Source organism: Jaculus jaculus, chromosome 4, assembly GCF_020740685.1.
Source record: "Jaculus jaculus isolate mJacJac1 chromosome 4, mJacJac1.mat.Y.cur, whole genome shotgun sequence".
NCBI classification, from domain to species: domain Eukaryota; kingdom Metazoa; phylum Chordata; class Mammalia; order Rodentia; family Dipodidae; genus Jaculus; species Jaculus jaculus.
This window is the reverse complement of record NC_059105.1, coordinates 126576531-126594356: the sequence shown is the minus strand read 5'-3', so window position 1 is coordinate 126594356 and position 17826 is coordinate 126576531. Positions and strand designations below refer to the sequence as shown.

The window sequence follows — 17826 nt, the reverse complement described above, 5'->3', positions numbered from 1 at the left end:
ACAATTGTTCTAAAATCAAAGTTCATAGCACTATTAGGTAGGCTATGTAACATTGTTTAAACAGAGGGGGATGTCCTGTTCTCATCACAGCTACTCAGAAACAAATAAGGAAACACTATTTTATTAGTTTCTTTTATAAAAAATGACTACAATAATAATACTCAGTAAGGAAAAATGAATCATTCAAAAATTAAATTCTATTTTGAAATTATTTTAGGGAGTATGAATTACTAACCAACCAGAAAAAACAAGGTTTTCTATCTACCTATTTACCCTGCCATCTATCTATTTTATCTATCTATCTATCTATCTATCTATCTATCTATCTATCTATCTACCTACCTACCTACCTACCTACCTACCTATCTATCAATCTATCTATCTATCTATCTACAATTTATGTGGTGAAGCAAAAAAGTAAACAAATGTCTTATAGTAACAGCGTCCAGAACTTTATTGTAGCTCATTTAACACCAAGCTTTTGATGTGCTTAGATGAATCAGACCAATATTTGCTGAATTATGTAAGTTCATATGGTATGTGCTCTCAGTTGGCTTGTATATTTTCACTAAACTATTTTTAATGTGATATCGAGTGAAATTCAAGTACACCAAGTGATTTTACAGTCTCTCAGAACTTACTTCAATAAGATGACATCATTTTATTTAAATTGTACTAGGCTGGTTTAGAAGAAAGGGAAAGTAGAAGATCTTAATTAAACTTGAAATGAGTTCCACCATGAGTTGCTTGAGTTCAGGCACACATGGACACAGAGTGCACATACATGTAGTATGCACCACCTCTCAGTCAACAGTCCATTAGAAAAGGCAAGAAATAACTTTTCAGGCTGTCCTAGGTACATGTGATGGTGCAAGTTCATTTTCAAAATCACTGACTTTTTACATTTTTTTCACACAAAGTCCAAGGTATTTTTTCATCTCTACTATTTGGAGATGCTCAACTTTAACCTTACAGGGTCAGGAAAAAAGCAGATGTGGAAGTAAACAACTGTCCTCCTACCCCAACATAAAACAACCCACATCCCTCTTCCATGTGGACAGACTTATAATCTCCCCAAGTTGAACTTTTCCTCTAGCAACAGTATCCACTGGTTACCACAAGCAAACACAGGTACTGACTCATCTTCACTCACCGGGAGAGTGGGCAGGCATCTTCCTATTCCTCGGCACCCTTGCCACCACTGCAAGACCCGCCGGGCTCTGGGCCCCCAGCCTTTTTCCATATTTGAGCTGTTTCTAGTTGGAGGTTGCCTTCTATTCTGGGTGGCCTTATATTTGGAACAATATAGCACAATCACTCAGAAAAATACTGATTCCCAAGACTCAAGAAAGCAGAGAGAATAAGAAGCTTAATGAAATGAACCACAATGACCACAATGACAAGCTATTGCATGCACCTATAGCTAGGGGGAAAAATAGGAAGTCCTGGGTGTTAGGGCTGATACTGATTTCTAATGTGTCTGACATAACTGCTTCTAAAGCTAGTAAAAAGGAGTGGACTAGGGTGCAATCATAGAAAAGAACTGGAATATTTAAACAACTTTATTTTACAGGATTTACTTATGACAAACAAAATTATCCTAAGTCTTTCAGGTATTTAAACTATGTAACCTCTGAACTTAACTAAAATTATTTGAAACAACACACACTTTTATTTTGAAAAACAAGTCATAGATTTTATATTATGTCTAATTTCATTACTAAGTAAAACTGATAGTCATTTTTTCAACAAAAAAATACTGCACACTAAAGATTACCATGACAAAAATTTACCATCATGCATAAAATTAACTTTTACATAGCAAATCTATGTAATCATCAAATTTTCTGTTAATGAATTAACTCCCAATTTCTGAGCTCATTGAAACTATAAATCATTCAACTGAATTAAGCAAACTTCTGAAAATAAATTACCTTAAATTTTTACTTTTTGTATGACCACATTTCATAACCCTATCAGAACTCAAATGAACTTTTCTCAACATGATTTCTTCTCCCTGTCAACTCTCAATATGACCATTAACTAAGGCCTCTACATAACCATAAAAAACAAAACCATAAGGTCCATAAAATGGACCGAATGTTTCAATGTAGAAAGGTTGAGGTTAATTTTGGAGATGAAACTAAGAATATAATATTTTGGTTCTCACAGATCTGTTTTTCTACATGTTCATGGTCTGGTCTCATTTTAACTCTAACTTTTACAGGCATAACAATAAATAAAATTCGTCACAGTCTTAGTTAAAAGGAAAGCAATGATTTCCCCCAGTTGGTACACTCGAACTCTGCTTTGAAGTCAGTATGAAATCAGTACCAGATATATGTATCAAACAAGTCACAATACTGCTCTTCACATATAAAACAACAAAAAACAACATGTCTTTGCAATGATCGACTTAGTACAGCAATATCATTTGAAAACTGTTCTCTTGTGTCATGTTAATTATCTCTTGCCTAGCTGATTTATACCATCAGTATAATTATATCTACCAATATATCACATGGTTAATGGCGGAGCACTACTACCAACCAATCCTACACAGGTCTATTTATGAGATGGTTATTAATGTGTAATAAATATATTATTATTACAAAATAGAAGATAAATCTGGATTTGGTTCTTTCCATGAGGGGTCATCCTTTGGACCTTATCAGTAATGGAACAAAGCATAAGAACACCCTTCCATTCTTCCTTAAAATGGAATTAGCCAATCAGACACTACAAAAAGAATGCATAATGGTTTCCCACTTTCAGAAAGTAAAATAACATAAAAATTATTTTACATTTAAATCTATACATGGTTCTTTTAAAAACACTGAGTATATTTTATATAGTATCAGTCTCCTCATAAGGGGAGCAATATACAAGGGCCTGATTTTTGAAGCATAAAGCACTTGACGATATAACATTTTTTGATGGGGGAGGAGGTTCATGGTAGGGTCTCACTATAGCCAAGGCTGACCTGAAACTCACTCTTTAGTCCTAGGGTGGCCTTGAACTTACAGCAATTCTCCTACTTCTGCCTCCAGAGTGCTGGGATTAAAAATGTGTGCCACCACTCCCAACCGATATAACATTTTAAAAGAAAAATGTACCACAAAGCATCAGGAGTACTGATTTGTTATATTTATGAAAGTAATTTTTTTAAATATCAAGGTACATGTAAAAATTCATTCTGAGCCAATCATCATCTTGGAATGTCAAAAACACTAATGAAGCTTAGTTCTTTGCCTATCACCAAGTGTCAATGATGGTAATTTCTGAAGACAGCATCATAAAATAAGCCATCAGTAACTCCCTGTTGGAGTTGTTCTTGGAAACTTTGGAGATCAAAAGAGGGAAATCTAGTTCTAGTCATCATGTGGGAGAATAATTTGAAATCATTTCAAAAGATTTACCATATGCATACATATATATATATATATATACACATACACATACATATGTATATACATATATACATATACATATACATATGTATGTTTTTGGTTTTACAAGGTAGGGTCTCACTCTAGCCCAGGCTAACCTGGAATTCACTATACAGTCTCAGAGTGGCCTTGAACTCACAGCAATCCTACCTCTGCCTCCCGAGTGCTGGGATTAAATGTGTGCACCACCACACCCAGCTCTCACTTGATATTCTCTAAGGGATTTTGTTTCACTTAATTTTGTTTAGTGTAGTTGTATAAAATTCCAAATTTGAAAAAAAATACTGACCTAATGGGTCACAAAGTGCTGGTCAATGACTTCATATCAAGATGTATAATCATGGTGAGTACAAGTTAATTTTAAGTACCAGGATGTTCCACCCTGAATACCAATAGTAGAGTTGATTTTCAGCACTATGTGGTAAGTGCTCATTATAGAAATCAGGATTTCAAACACTATTAGTAAACAGCTTTATTTGAAAACAAAGTGGCTTTTCTTATCATTGAGGAATGTAAAATACATGACAGCTTTTATGCCCCTAACCACATATCTACGATATCTTCTATTAAAGGTGAATTCTGGTACCTTGTCTATTATTGCTCTTACAATAATTGACTTCAATTTCAAAGTCAAGTGGAAAAAAGTTGACTCATTCAAATTTTAATATACTGTTTATACAAACAGAAAATATATTACTCATTGCCTTACTGAGTAAAAATATTAACAACAACTCACAGAATGAAAACTATTGTGATTGAGTTGTCTTTTTCTATTTTATCATGCTGCAGTTATAGCTATTTTTAATAAAATTACTTTAATTAACGCTTTTGTAATTGACATTCTTTTGCCTTACAGAAGGAAATATTACCTAGTTTTAATAACAGTATCATGATTTATTTTGCTATTGAACTGCAATACAAGGAAAAGTAGGAGACCTACCATGTAAATATATTTTAAGATTGTTTTCAAAGCAACACAATGTGTGTACTTTTGGTACTTCAATGGATATAGATCTTCTTCACGTATAACTAACCTATATTATTATGATTTTTTTGTGTGTGTTGGGACAAACCCAGGGGCTTACCACTGAGCTAAATTTCCAATCCCCAAAGCAAGTCTACATTCTTTTTTTTTTTTTTTTTTTTCATTTTCGAGAGAGAGAGAGAGAGAAACAGAGGCAGAGACAGACAGAAACAGAGAAGGGGCAGAGATTTGGCAGGGCCTCAGCCGCTGAAATCAAACTCCAGATGCTCATGCCACCTAGTGGGAATGTGCAACCTTGCACTTGCCTCCCTTTGTGCATCTGGCTAACATGGCATCTGGAGAGTAGAACGTGGGTCCTTAGGCTTCGCAGGCAAGTGCCTTAACAGCTAAGTCATCTCTCCAGCCCATCTACATTTTTTATAATAACATAATCCCACCATACCTACAAATATTGATGATGTCCATTTGAATTTTATTATAGGAATAATGAAACGACAGTAAGCACTATAATAAGCAGTTGTTCTCTTGACAAGGGTGCTTGTATCATACAGAACGAAAAAACAGAGGAGATACAGGTATTTGTATCCTCCATATGTCAGGCTCATTGTTACTTAGCTTATTGGAGTAACTAGCCAGTAACTTCACAGTAGTTATGCAGCTATATGGAAAAGAAAGTAACAGCTATTCAGAACCGAGTCTCATCAAATGACACTTCAACAATCTGGTTGCCATAAAAATAAAATTATTTTTGAAATTTATACAATTATTCAACTTCTACATACTTTTTAAAAATAATTTCCTATGTAAAATTTATCAGTGTGACAATGTGAATCAATAAGATAAGGTATACACACGTAAGTTTCAATATAAGTGTACTACATGTAATAGGTTTTATTTCTCTAAAGCTCTGGAAACTTTTTATTTTTTATTTTTTTTTGCTCATTTTTATTTATTTATTTGTGAGCAACAGACAGAGAGAAAGAGGCAGATAGAGAGAGAGAGAGAGAATGGGAGCGCCAGGGCCTCCAGCCACTGCAAATGAATTCCAGACGTGTGCACCCCCTTGTGCATCTGGCTAATGTGTGTCCTGGGGAATTGAGCCTAGAACCAGTGCCCTTAAGCTTCACAGGAAACCACTTAACCACTAAGCCATCTCTCCAGCCTCTGGAAACTTCTGTAAGGGAGATATTGTCAGAACTTGTGAAAAAATGACTAACTTGTAAATTTGTAAGGAAGTACGAATAAAAATTAAGACCTAAGTGGAAGGAAAAGGGACTATCCAGGGTTCACTCAGAAAACCACAGACATACAGAAAAGAAGGTTCTTTTGGAAGGTTTATAGAAAAAGCTCCCAAGAATTATTCACTGGAAATCTCAATAATAAAACACTAGAAACGGGCTGGAGAGATGGCTTAGCGGTTAAGCGCTTGCCTGTGAAGCCTAAGGACCCCGGTTCGAGGCTCGATTCCCCAGGTCCCACATTAGCCAGATGCACAAGGGGGCGCACGCGTCTGGAGTTCGTTTGCAGAGGCTGGAAGCCCTGGCGCGCCCATTCTTTCTCTCTCCCTCTACCTGTCTTTCTCTCTCTGTCTGTCGTTCTCAAATAAATAAATAAATAAAGATATTTTTAAAACACTAGAAAGTATAAAGTAGCACATTAAATTTTTTTTGTTTATTTTTATTTATTTATTTGAGAGCGACAAACAGAGAGAGAGGAAAAGAGGCAGATATAGAGAGGGAATGGACAGGCCAGGGTTTCCAGCCACTGCAAACGAACTCCAGATGCATGCGTCCTTTGTGCATCTGGCTAACGTGGGTCTTGGTGAATTGAGCCCTGAACCAGGGTTCTTAGGCTTCACAGGCAAGCACTTAACCACTAAGCCATCCCTCCGGCCCCAAAGTATCCCATTTTTAATAAAGCTAGGAGATGTCTATGAGTCAGTCTTACTTGGAGTCTTGTACTTTGCTGACCTTGAAAGGAAGAAGATATGGGGAAATAGTCTCCCACAGACAGTTATGTGGGTTTTTCATGACTCGGAGGCTATAGGCTCAGGACTTCTAGAGGACAAAGGTCAGGATGTTTGTCAAATTATTCCTTACGTAAACATGAATTCAACATGAAGTTTTCAGCCTCCTGCAACTTCATCAGAACATCTTAAGGTCTAAACTCCTTTACTTCAGTATGAATTGAACACAGAGCTTTCAATAACCATATCATAACATTTAAATTTTCAACTATAACCAATGTAACATCTACTTCTAATATGTTTATTTAAAGAGGTACAAAGTTGCCTAAGAGAAAATAGTCTTTTTAATTTGTTGCTCCCAATGAATTACGTGTGTAAATTAAAGATACAGAAATCAGTTTTGAAAAAAGTAAACAATTTTACTTTTTAATACCATCATGCTTTTTTCAAATCTGATTATATTCATGAAGTTTAATGATTCTTCATAGAAATCATAAAATCAGTTAAATATTTAATATACTATGGTCTATGAAATGTGCTAGCCATAGAAAGATAATCATTCAGAATTTTATTTCTTGTTTTTGTACTGTAGAAAATTACTTAAAAATAAAGCTTCTAGAAAACTCCTTCCCAATATTCTACTGGAGTCAAGGAAAATGGAATTAAAACATCATTATGCCCCCTGAGAGTTTTATATTATACTCTAGAATGTTGAAGGCAGATGTATAAGGCTTATTGACTTTGTACATATATGTGGATGTAAGTATACATACATATATGTACATACATACCTATACACAAATGTAGGTATATACTATATGTACCATATATACATGTATGTGTGTTTACTTCCAATTGAGGAAAACCATAAAATCATAACCAATTAAATAATAATGCAGCCCTCTACAAAACATGCTTCACTCATTATAAATCAGATGTAATGGACTTGTAACATGTTTCAGTGATCAGCTTATCTATTATATATAGGAAGCCAACTATGGAAGCCTGAAGATTGATCCACTAAAGTGATTTCCTGCTAAAGATATTTAATTTTTTATAAGTCCTAGAGCTTGGTCAAACTCTATGACACTGTTTCATACCTCATCAGAATGCAGGACTAGTTCAAGATGGAATATGGATTGTCTTTCCTTATTATGAGGTAAAACATATGTTTTGTTTGATCTCATCTGAAAAATGACATTTTGCCCACTATGGCCAATCCCCATTTTGACACACTGTAAAACTGTACCTGCATATCCACCAAAAATTCAGATTAGTTAAGAGATTTGGCTGAAGGCCACCTTAGCCAACTTTACACAGGAAATTCCTTGGTCATGTGGAGACCTAGTGTTTTGCACTCAGGACTACATATAGTTGATTCTATTCAAAGAAAACTGACCTTTTATTTAAATTACCTAGAGAATCTACTAATAGTTCCTTAAAATATGTTTGAAAAATTTCCTGGACTTGACTATTGATTGACTTATGAAATATTTATTAAGCTCCTATAAGATGACAGTCTATGCAATGTCATTCATTTATGCATTTTAATACACTTTTATTAAAGGGAAAGATAGTGGATTCAAACTGTGGTCTCTAGGGTCACACAGCCTGAGTTTAGATTCTTTGAGAAGATTTTGAACAAGCTATGTGACCTCTATGTGCCTCAGTTTCTGTATCTACTAAATAGGGGATAATATTAGTAAAATGATAAATCCCACTGTGGTATCCATAATTTATAGGAAAAGAGTTCCCAGTACAAAGGTTGTCACACTTAACTGTTCTGTAAGTACATGCTATCATTATTGTGACTGGTTTTGCTTTAGCTGTCATCACATTTGGTAATGTGTCAATTTACTTTCACATGCTTTTATATATAGCTCTAGTGCTCTGCCAGAGGAAATTTGCTGCCCCAGGGGACAACTTTGAGGAAAATCTCTATGGACATTTTGTTTTCAAAACTAGGCAGTTTCTATAATCATTGAGTGCATACACACCTAGAGTCCTGCTAATCAGAAAATACACAGGATAGTCCCCTTCCCTCACAACGGAGAACAATGCTGCCCAAAGTGCTCAGGTTGCTCGAGTTGAGAGTCTGTGCTTTAGAGAAGAGAGCTGTGTCAGAAAACTGACACTATGGCGGGGGAACTGTCTCCAGAAGGCTGTGTTAGTCCCAAGCGGTCTCCTAAGGAAAAGGCATCTATATTTCCACGCCTCAATAAGCAGTAATGCTAAGAAATGGAGAATTAAAAAAAAAGATCAAGTTTGCTTGCAAAGTCAAAGGTCCCAGGCTCAATTTCCCAGGGCACATACATGTAAGCCAGATGCACAAGATGGTGCATACATCTGGAGTTTCCAGCTGCTAGAGGTCTTGGCATGCCATTTCTCTATCTCCATCTTTCTCCCTCTCTCTCTCTAATAAATAAATAAAATATTGGGCTGGAGAGATGGCTTAGCGGTTAAGCGCTTGCCTATGAAGCCTAGGACCCTGGTTCGAGGCTAGGTTCCCTAGGTCCCACGCTAGCCAGATGCACAAGGGGGCGCATGCATCCGGAGTTCGTTTGCAGAGGCTGGAAGCCCTGGCGTGCCCATTCTCTCTCTCTCCCTCTATCTGTCTTTCTCTCTGTGTCTGTCGCTCTCATATAAATAAATAAATAAATAAATAAATAAAATAAAATAAATATTAAAATATTCTCCTGTGGCAGAAAAAAAGCAAAACACTGTGAGAAACTGCACACTAAATAGATAGGCAGAGGGCAATCACCCAAAGAATAGAATTCTGGAAAATGTGACACTTTGAAAACAGAAACAACAATCCTACACAGAAAATGAAATTGACAAAAGATGCTTTGTGGAAATTCTGGAAGAAAATAAAGTTCCCTTAACAATACACAAGGCAAACATTCTGTACTGAACTTGACGCAAGCTTATTAGGAAAAAAAAAAAATGCCAGCAAACAGAAGCGAGGGCCCTGGGACACAAAACAACATGCCTTGCTGACCAACGCATTACTAGACATAACAGGATAATGCTGTCCTTCACACATGGCTGAGGGGGTAAATCATCACATGCTTGATACGGAGCAGCAGACAAGTGGAAGGTATGTCTTAGTTATAACTACTATCATTGCAATATATGCTTATTCCATTAAAGTCACTATGCTATCTCATGCAATCACGTCTGAAAGTAAAAATCATCTCACCTGAGATTGTTTGTTAGTTTTCATATTTCTTCAAAGTGTGATCTCACTTTAGCTTAACTGGAACTCTGGAATTCACTCTGCAGTCCCAGGCTGGTTCCAATCTCATGGTGATCCTCTTACCTCTACCTCTCTAGGGCTAGGTTGAAAGGCATGCACCAAAAGGCTCAGCTTGGAGAGATATTCTTAATTACATTAAACATAGAATACTTCTTACAAGTTTCCATGTGAAACTACTAGCTAAGGAAACTAAAAAGTAATGTTTATTTACACATTCCTCATTTATTATGCTGAATATTCATGAGATTGATGCTTGTGTCCCAGTAAAGGAGACAAAAAGTTTCAACTCAGAGAGCATGAAGTCAGACTGGCAGCACTCCCAGGGAAGCATACTTAACTCAGAAGGATGGAAGCCTGGAATGCAAGGTACACAGCAGCCAAAGCCGAGGCTAGCATGTCACACAGTCTCATCTATAGGAGAGCTTTCCAGGTCACATGAAAATTTGAAATTATTCTATATGGAGCTATAACTATAATAGGAACTGAGTTTTATTTCATAGATTTCTGGAGTAATAAGATGGAGAAAGATTTCTGTGGGACAAGTCTAGTTGGGTGAAGTCCTAATTATGTGATTAACAAAGAAGGTCATGTGGAAAGTGATCACTTATCACCTACACTGTTTAATAGCAGGAGAAAAAATGATATTAATGGATTAAAGGGCAGAACTCGGGACTGGAGAGATGGCTTAGTGGTTAAGCGCTTGCCTATGAAGCCTAAGGACCCCGGTTCGAGGCTCGGTTCCCCAGGTCCCACCTTAGCCAGGTGCACAAGGGGGCGCACGCGTCTGGAGTTCGTTTGCAGAGGCTGGAAGCCCTGGCGCGCCCATTCTCTCTCTCTCCCTCTATCTGTCTTTCTCTCTGTGTCTGTCGCTCTCAAATAAATAAATAAATTTTTTTTTAAAAAGGCCTATATGCAAAGCATATATGCATTCTCTCTAAAGGGCAGAACTCTATGAACCTTAATGTTTATTTCAATGTAGACAATGTGATTGAAAGGAATTATTGCTGGGACTTTCTGTTTGGATATCAAACAAATGGTCATGCCATTAACCAGAACAGAAAATACCAAAGGGAGGTAACATATCTAAATCTTGCCTCAGATTTTTTTTTAGAGTCAAGATCAAAGGGATGATTAACAATACAAAAACCTGAAGCATCCTTTCTCAAAGATACCCTCTAAATACTTGTCTCCTGACATGTGAGATAAAACAGGCATTTGCAAAAAAAAAAAAAAATGATTTTAGCCCTATGTGATAATCACTAAAGCACTGACAAAAATACCAGATTAAACACTGCAAAATTCTTTGATGAAAAAATGAAATATCTTTTATTCCAGGTAAAATTTACAGATATACAACTATAATTCCCCGGAAAAAAATAAATAAGTAAAAATAATTACAGAAGGTTAGTGGGATGCCTTTTTACAAGAATTACAGAAGGTTGGTCCCAGGAAGAAAAGCATTAGTACATGAAAAAGGCCAAGACAGCAAACGCCTGGACCAAAGTGGCAGTAGGCAAAGTTTGACAGGAAAGGTCTAAGCACAGTTGCTAAACAAGAGGAAGAAGATGGGGCTGGAGAGATAACTTAGCGGTTGAACACTTGCCTGTGAAGGTAAGGATCCCGGTTCGAGGCTCGATTCCCCAGGACCCACGTTAGCCAGATGCACAAGGAGGCACACGCGTCTGGAGTTTGTTTGCAGTGCCTGGAAGCCCTGGCATGCCCATTGTCTCTCTATATGTGCCTCTTTCTCTCTCTCTCTCTCTCTCTCTCTCTCTCTCTCTCTCTCTCTCTCTCTCTCTCTCTGCCACTCTCAAATGAATAAATAAAAATGAACAAAACAACTCATTGTCAAGGAAAAAATATTTTTTAAAAAAAGAGGAAGGAGATGTAGGAACTGCACCAACACGTATTTGCTTCTAGCTGAAGAGTTTTTATGCTTAATTTCTGACTTTTTAAAATCATACAACCCCCAATGAAAAACAAATTTCTAGAGAAAAGATGATACATATGAGTAGCTTTCTGATCAGGTTGACATCACACAGTAAAGACTTTTGGCATTACTCTAGACAGGACACCTGAATATTTGTAGGTCTTGGTCTTATAAAAAGGAAGGAGGAAGGCAAGGACAGAGACTTAATTGGCAATATGCTTTTGCAAAATTAATAGTGCTAATTAACATTACATTTAATTGTATTAATAATTGTGTTAAACTCCTCAGCATGTTATCAAGCCCAGCGGAATTCACGTGCAGTGCAAAAGCCTCAGTGACTAAACAGCTATGTAAAACAAATACTTGTTGAGGAATAAGAACTGTAACACTGTATGGTAGTATTTACTGCTCTCTCTTTAGCAAAATGAAAGAGCTGTTAGTTTCTTCACTGAGTCTTTTAGTGCATAAAGCTCTCACACAAAATGGAGAGGTCAAGACAAGGGAGAAGCAGAAAATGTCAGCTTCATACATAGGCAGCCAGTGTTCTTGGTCAGCTGACAATCATACAAATACAATTGCTTGGTAGGCTGCAGTTCCACCCAGGCCATCTGCTGCAAGTCTTGTCCTCTGCTTAGAAGGCAGAAATGAGAGTAGCCAAAATGTTGGAAGAGTCAGCATTGGGCTACTTGCCACTAACAAGACTTGGGAAGAGGGGTGACTCTAAATCTGCCTTTGGTGAGAACATCATCTGTGTGCAAAAGAAGCTTCCTAGAAGCACAGGACTTTTACTGTCACAAACAGTGCCTATCCACATGGAAGAAAAATTATTTCAAAAATCTGTAGTCTGCCTCCTTATAGAAATAATTTTGATGAAAAATAAGATATTACCTGTGTGTGTCTGTGTGTGCATGCATGTATGTATGTATGTGTTTATGCACCTGTGTGTACATGTACGCACTATGGTTGTACACATGTGTGTACATGTTTGTATTGTGTTTGTGCACTTGTGTGCAGGTGTATGTGTGTTTGTACACATGTATGTGCAGGTACATATGGAGGTTATGTACATTATGTGTCTCCTTTAATTGATTTCCACCTTATTGTGTTCCTCAGCTGCACAAAGAACTCTCTGATGCTGCTAATCTAGTTAGCCTGTGTGCCCTGGGATATCCTACCCCTACCTTCCAAGTGCTGGGATTATAGGTGGGGTACTTTACCCACCCTACCTTTACATGGGTGCTGGTGATCTGCATTCTGGTCCTTATGCTTGCATAATAGGTGATTTTCTGACTGAGGTATCACCTTAGCCCAGAAAACAACATCTAATTCACACTAAATATGTTCATTTAAGTAAACAACATTCATAAAGGTAAATTAAGATTCAGAGTCAAAACATCAATAAATATGGAAGACAAAAAAGTTAAATAGATTTCCCTGCCCAGTTTACATTGTGGGCTTCTCTCATCTTCCTACCTTTAAATCTTGGGTATCCCAGAACATTATCAAAAATCTCTTTCCTTCCATTAACTCACAAAATATTTTCTTTCAGTAGCATAAAGTTAAAACTGTGTGCATGTGTATTCACACACATATGTGTGTCTATGTATGTATGTATGTATATAAATGTGCATAGATATATTTGTTTTTCTAAGGGTTTATCTCCAACTCAGTCTTCTCATCTGAGTTCTAAAAGCATAAGTACACCTCTAAAGTGCATCTACTTGTTGTTCAAATTAACAAGGTCCCAAATATAATATGATTACCCTACAATCTAGACCATTTTTCCCACCTAACCCATCTCAGAAAACACTACAGTTTATACCATTGCTTAATTAAAAATCTAAGTGTTGGGTTTGATTCTTCTAGCCCCTCTATACTGTGGCTTCTTAGGTCAACACTTGTGGACTCTGTGACTGATTAATTCTGGGGTCAGTGCCTTACCTGTGAAACCATATGCAACCTCTTCCCCTTATAATCCATATGCCCTCTGCCATGAAGAACTATTCTTAAGCTCTAATTCAAAATATAGTGTGAATCCAATCCCTTTCCATATCTCCACCCTACTACTCAGTTGACATCAACATCATGCTCTCTTGGACCACCAAACACCAAGCTAAAAAGAGTCCCCATATGTCCTTTCTCCCTGCCTCTAACTTCATGTATTCTTCTTCCAACATGGAGAATGACCTTTGTAAAATGTAATTAGGTGGTACTGTGCCTCCATTAAATTTCTTCTGTGGCTTTCCACCAACACAACTCAAATCCCAAAAGTGGTCAACAGACCACAGGGTCAGTTCCTCACTGACCTTATCTTCAGCTGCTGCATCCCAGTTGCTCCTATTTCTTCAACCATTGCTGGCTTATTTCTAGCTAAGGCCCTGTGTTTCCATCTTTCAAAAACACTCCTTTCTTAGGTCATCTTTACACCCTTCACTGGAGTGTATTCAATATCTCAGGAGTCCTCATGTATTATCCCCTTTCGACTTCATCAGTCTCCAACTACACACACTTCCTTTGTTTTCCTTCACAGTGACTACCACATCTGGTAGTAATGTACTGTACATGTATGCTTTTAAAAATAATAATCTTTCTGTTAAGCTGCAAGCTGCATGAAGTCAGGAACCTTAAGTTTCATAATTTAAATAATATCTTCATTGTATAAAAGAATGTCTGTGGGCTGGAGAGATGGTTCTGCAGTTAAGGCACTTGCCTGACAAGCCTAACAACCTGAGTTTTATTCCCTAGTACCCATGTAAAGCCAGATGCACAAAGTGTCTCATGCATCTGGAGTTGGTTTGCAGTGGCTAGAGGCACTGGTGTGCTCATTCTCTCTGCCTGTACATGATTTTAATCCCAGCACTTGGAAGGCAAAGATAGGAGGATCACTATGAGTTTGAGGTCAGTCTATGACTACATAGTTAGTTCCAGGTCAGCCTGGGCTACAGCAAGACCCTACCTCAAAAAAAAAAAAAAAAAGGAATGTCTATGCATAACAGATGCTGAAAACATATTCAAGGTGGGGGGCAAAAAATGAGATAGATAGCTTTCTATGATCTACAGAAAGCCCATTTTCTATTTAAATTCGGGTTTTTTTGGTTAACCTTAGTTAAGATAAGTAAATGGAGATGACTAATCACCTATTTTTGAATGACTTTCCCCTAACAAATCAAATGATAGATGCTCACAATTCTCACTCCAATAATAAGGTCTACATGGGAGTCTGGAAATAAAAGGCAACAGAGAAACATATAATAAAAACTACTTCATGTCATCTCTTCTTATACATTTTGACCATAAATATGGCCACAAACCAAGGCTTTCTGACTTAAAACAGTTTATTTTTCCTGAAGTTTCTTTATTATTTAAAATCATTAAATTGTCAAAATCCTCAACATTACCTAAACAAAGGTAACCTTGAACACATGTAGCCAAAATTTTTGGAAAAACTGAAAACTTCTGACAAGTGTTACTGTGAAGCTTTAGAAAAGCCCAGTTTTAAGAAGGAGGAAAAAAACTGTTTAGGAATTTTGCAGTAATGTTATTCTGGAAAACAGATTGACCAGTAATACCAGGCTTTCTATGGTTGGCTAAAGATGTCTTCAAACAAAACATTTTACAATTAAAGAGAAAAAATAAGCTCTATCAGATTCTCACTATCTGGCCCTCAACAAGTCACTTATCCTTAACATCACAATGGAGAGTTCTATCCATCCATAAGTCTCATGTGCTGGCTCAAAGAGTGGGCAATAAATGGGGTTGCTGTGTACTGTTAAGAGGCTTGACGACTGGCAGGTTGCCGTTGTGTGACCATTCAAACACTCTCTTTCTTTTAAGCATTATTCTAATTGACAAATGGTAACTGTATGTATTTGAGGGTACAAAATGAGCATCTCATAGGATAATCTTTTTTTAAGTTCCCTTCCAACCCTTTGTTCTTCATATGTCAATCCATCTTTATGACAAGGACAAGTAAGCAAGATTCTTCTCACTTTCCTACAAATCTGTCTTGAGCCATGCTGACAATAGGAATAGCCTGTGTTCTCCTCTGTTCTTTCTGAGGTCCCTTGAAGAGTCTTGATGAGCAGGTACCACATAAATGGGCAACCAATGGCTTTTACCTGTGTTGTAAGCTCACATAATTAAAGGTAATAGGCAGAGAGAGGATTGTTATGAAGGACCCAAAGAACTCAAATTCACTTCCCTTTTCCCAGTGGTCTGTCACTTTCTCCTTCTATGAAATATTTTCACTTAAGAAAAACAGATATTGATTTAAGACAGACCCCTCCTTTGCCCAGAAATAGCATTTCTTATTTTTGGTAAAGAAGAACTTAGAATTTCCCTTTTCTGTATAGGGCTCTAGTAACTCATGTTCTTTTTAAGCCGTCACCATGTAATATATATTAAAGACAAGCCATGTAATTTTATTAGCAATGTAAGAATAGTGAGGAAATAAAATTAATATGATCAATCACTCACAAAATCAACTATAATCACCATAGATATGTATGTAAAAAGTCAAATTTCTTATCTAAAAATAACATAATTGTCATTCCCACATAAGATTTCATGCCATTTCAAGTCAAATGCAAGCATCTAAATCTTCAAAATGTTAAGATTTTGATAACAAAGATATTGCTTTCTTAGGAAATAAGACCTTTCTGGTGCTCAACTACTCCTCTGGTTTAGTCATAGTTCATTCATAATCACAATGCTCCCAACTTAGAGGAGTCTGGGGGCCAAAAGAACAAATAAACTTGACTAATGGAAAAATAATGATTACTATGTTAAATACCTGTATATAATAAGGTAATTACATATAGATAAAATTAAAATAAGAATATATGACCAACTTTTTTAAAAAGACAATGGTATAAATGTAAACCTAGAATAATTATTGAATGACTTTTCTTAGTGTAGAAATCATCTGGAAAGATCAGCAAACTATTGCTGGAATTAAATAGTATCTACTGTTTTTTTGTAAACAAAGTTTTAGTCAAGAAAACAACATACTCATCCACGTATGTGGATAACATATGTCCATATGGGGCTGTTGATTGTTACTCTCATGCTATAAGAGTAGGCATGAGTAATTACAAAAAAAACATACATCTACAAGTTTAAAAATGTTTACTTTTTGACATTTACTAGAAAGTTTGTCAACTATAGATGAGGAAGAAGCCATTATAGATTGGTATAGCCTTGGAAGGTTTTGGAGCAGTGGCAAGAGTTTGTGATTAAAGGAGATAATTTATAAGAAGACAATCATTTTTTCTGGCTAACCATGTATTTGGAGTCTAGAGATGTCCTTAAGATTGGCAAAAGAATAGTATCTGCCCAGTGGGAAATAAATCAATTTTCAATCAATATCTCACATGAAATATCAAAATGTATCTAGATGTACTGGATAATAAACCTTGGTCTATTGGCTAATTCCCAATTCAGTCACCAATGATAGCACACCAGTGCTTTTATGTTCAGTGGTGGAGATGGCAATAGTGGTAGTAGTGTTGCATTATCTGCTGTCATGAGTACCCAACTATAAATAATCAATATAAAATGGAAATATGTCTTACCATCTTCCCATGCCAGAATCTGATGAACTTTGTTAATGACAAGATCCACGTTCAAGTAAGTAACACTGAAGACAGCAGCCTTTACATTCTCTCTTACCTATCTTTGCAACATGGCTAGGACTAAGAGCCCACCATAAGTGGTTTTGCTAAGCAAGGAAGCCTCCCCCGATCACAACCAACTCCTATGGGACAACATTAGTCATAATCTTCACAAGTGACCCTTTAGAGGACCAAGTTTTGAACTGACTTCTCCAAAGTCCTTTCCCATTGGTAAAGAACCTGAGATCCTACCACTGGTAGAACTTATTGACAAAAGCAAGCGAGATTTTCTGGTTAAGGATCATGTGTTAAAACAAGATTGGGTAGAAAACATGAAAGTGAATGGGGTCTGGTCTCAAGAAAAATAACATATTCCAAAACACAAAGTTGCCAACTGATTCTGGTTAAAGTTCTTTGTCAGAAAGATATCACTAAAATTCAATTTGAGCTTCTGTTAAATTTGGCACCTGGTACTTGTGAGGCACCCAAATCATAGAAACCCAAGCTCTGCCACACAATTAAATTGTGATCAAATTTACTCCATTATTATTTATTTCTGATGGTTTATTTTGTTTTTCTATTTAGAATATTTCTACTGATATTAAATGTCTTAATAAATTCTTAA

The 17826-nt window shown here is 36.5% G+C and overlaps 1 protein-coding gene across 9 annotated transcripts in view; it reads right to left on the bottom strand.

Annotated features, from left to right (window-relative positions):
• The window catches only part of Ccdc85a (coiled-coil domain containing 85A), a 261994-nt gene that overhangs the window by 12081 nt on the left and 232087 nt on the right, over nucleotides 1-17826 (bottom strand). For 4 of the 9 annotated variants that reach the window (XM_045148128.1, XM_045148129.1, XR_006636842.1 and 1 more), the window contains exon 4: nucleotides 1154-1288. The exons of the other annotated variants lie outside the window; for them this stretch is intronic. In XM_045148128.1, coding sequence (XP_045004063.1) covers nucleotides 1154-1288 — 135 coding nt within the window. The remainder of the gene's footprint in view (nucleotides 1-1153; nucleotides 1289-17826) is intronic. 9 annotated transcript variants of the gene reach the window in all.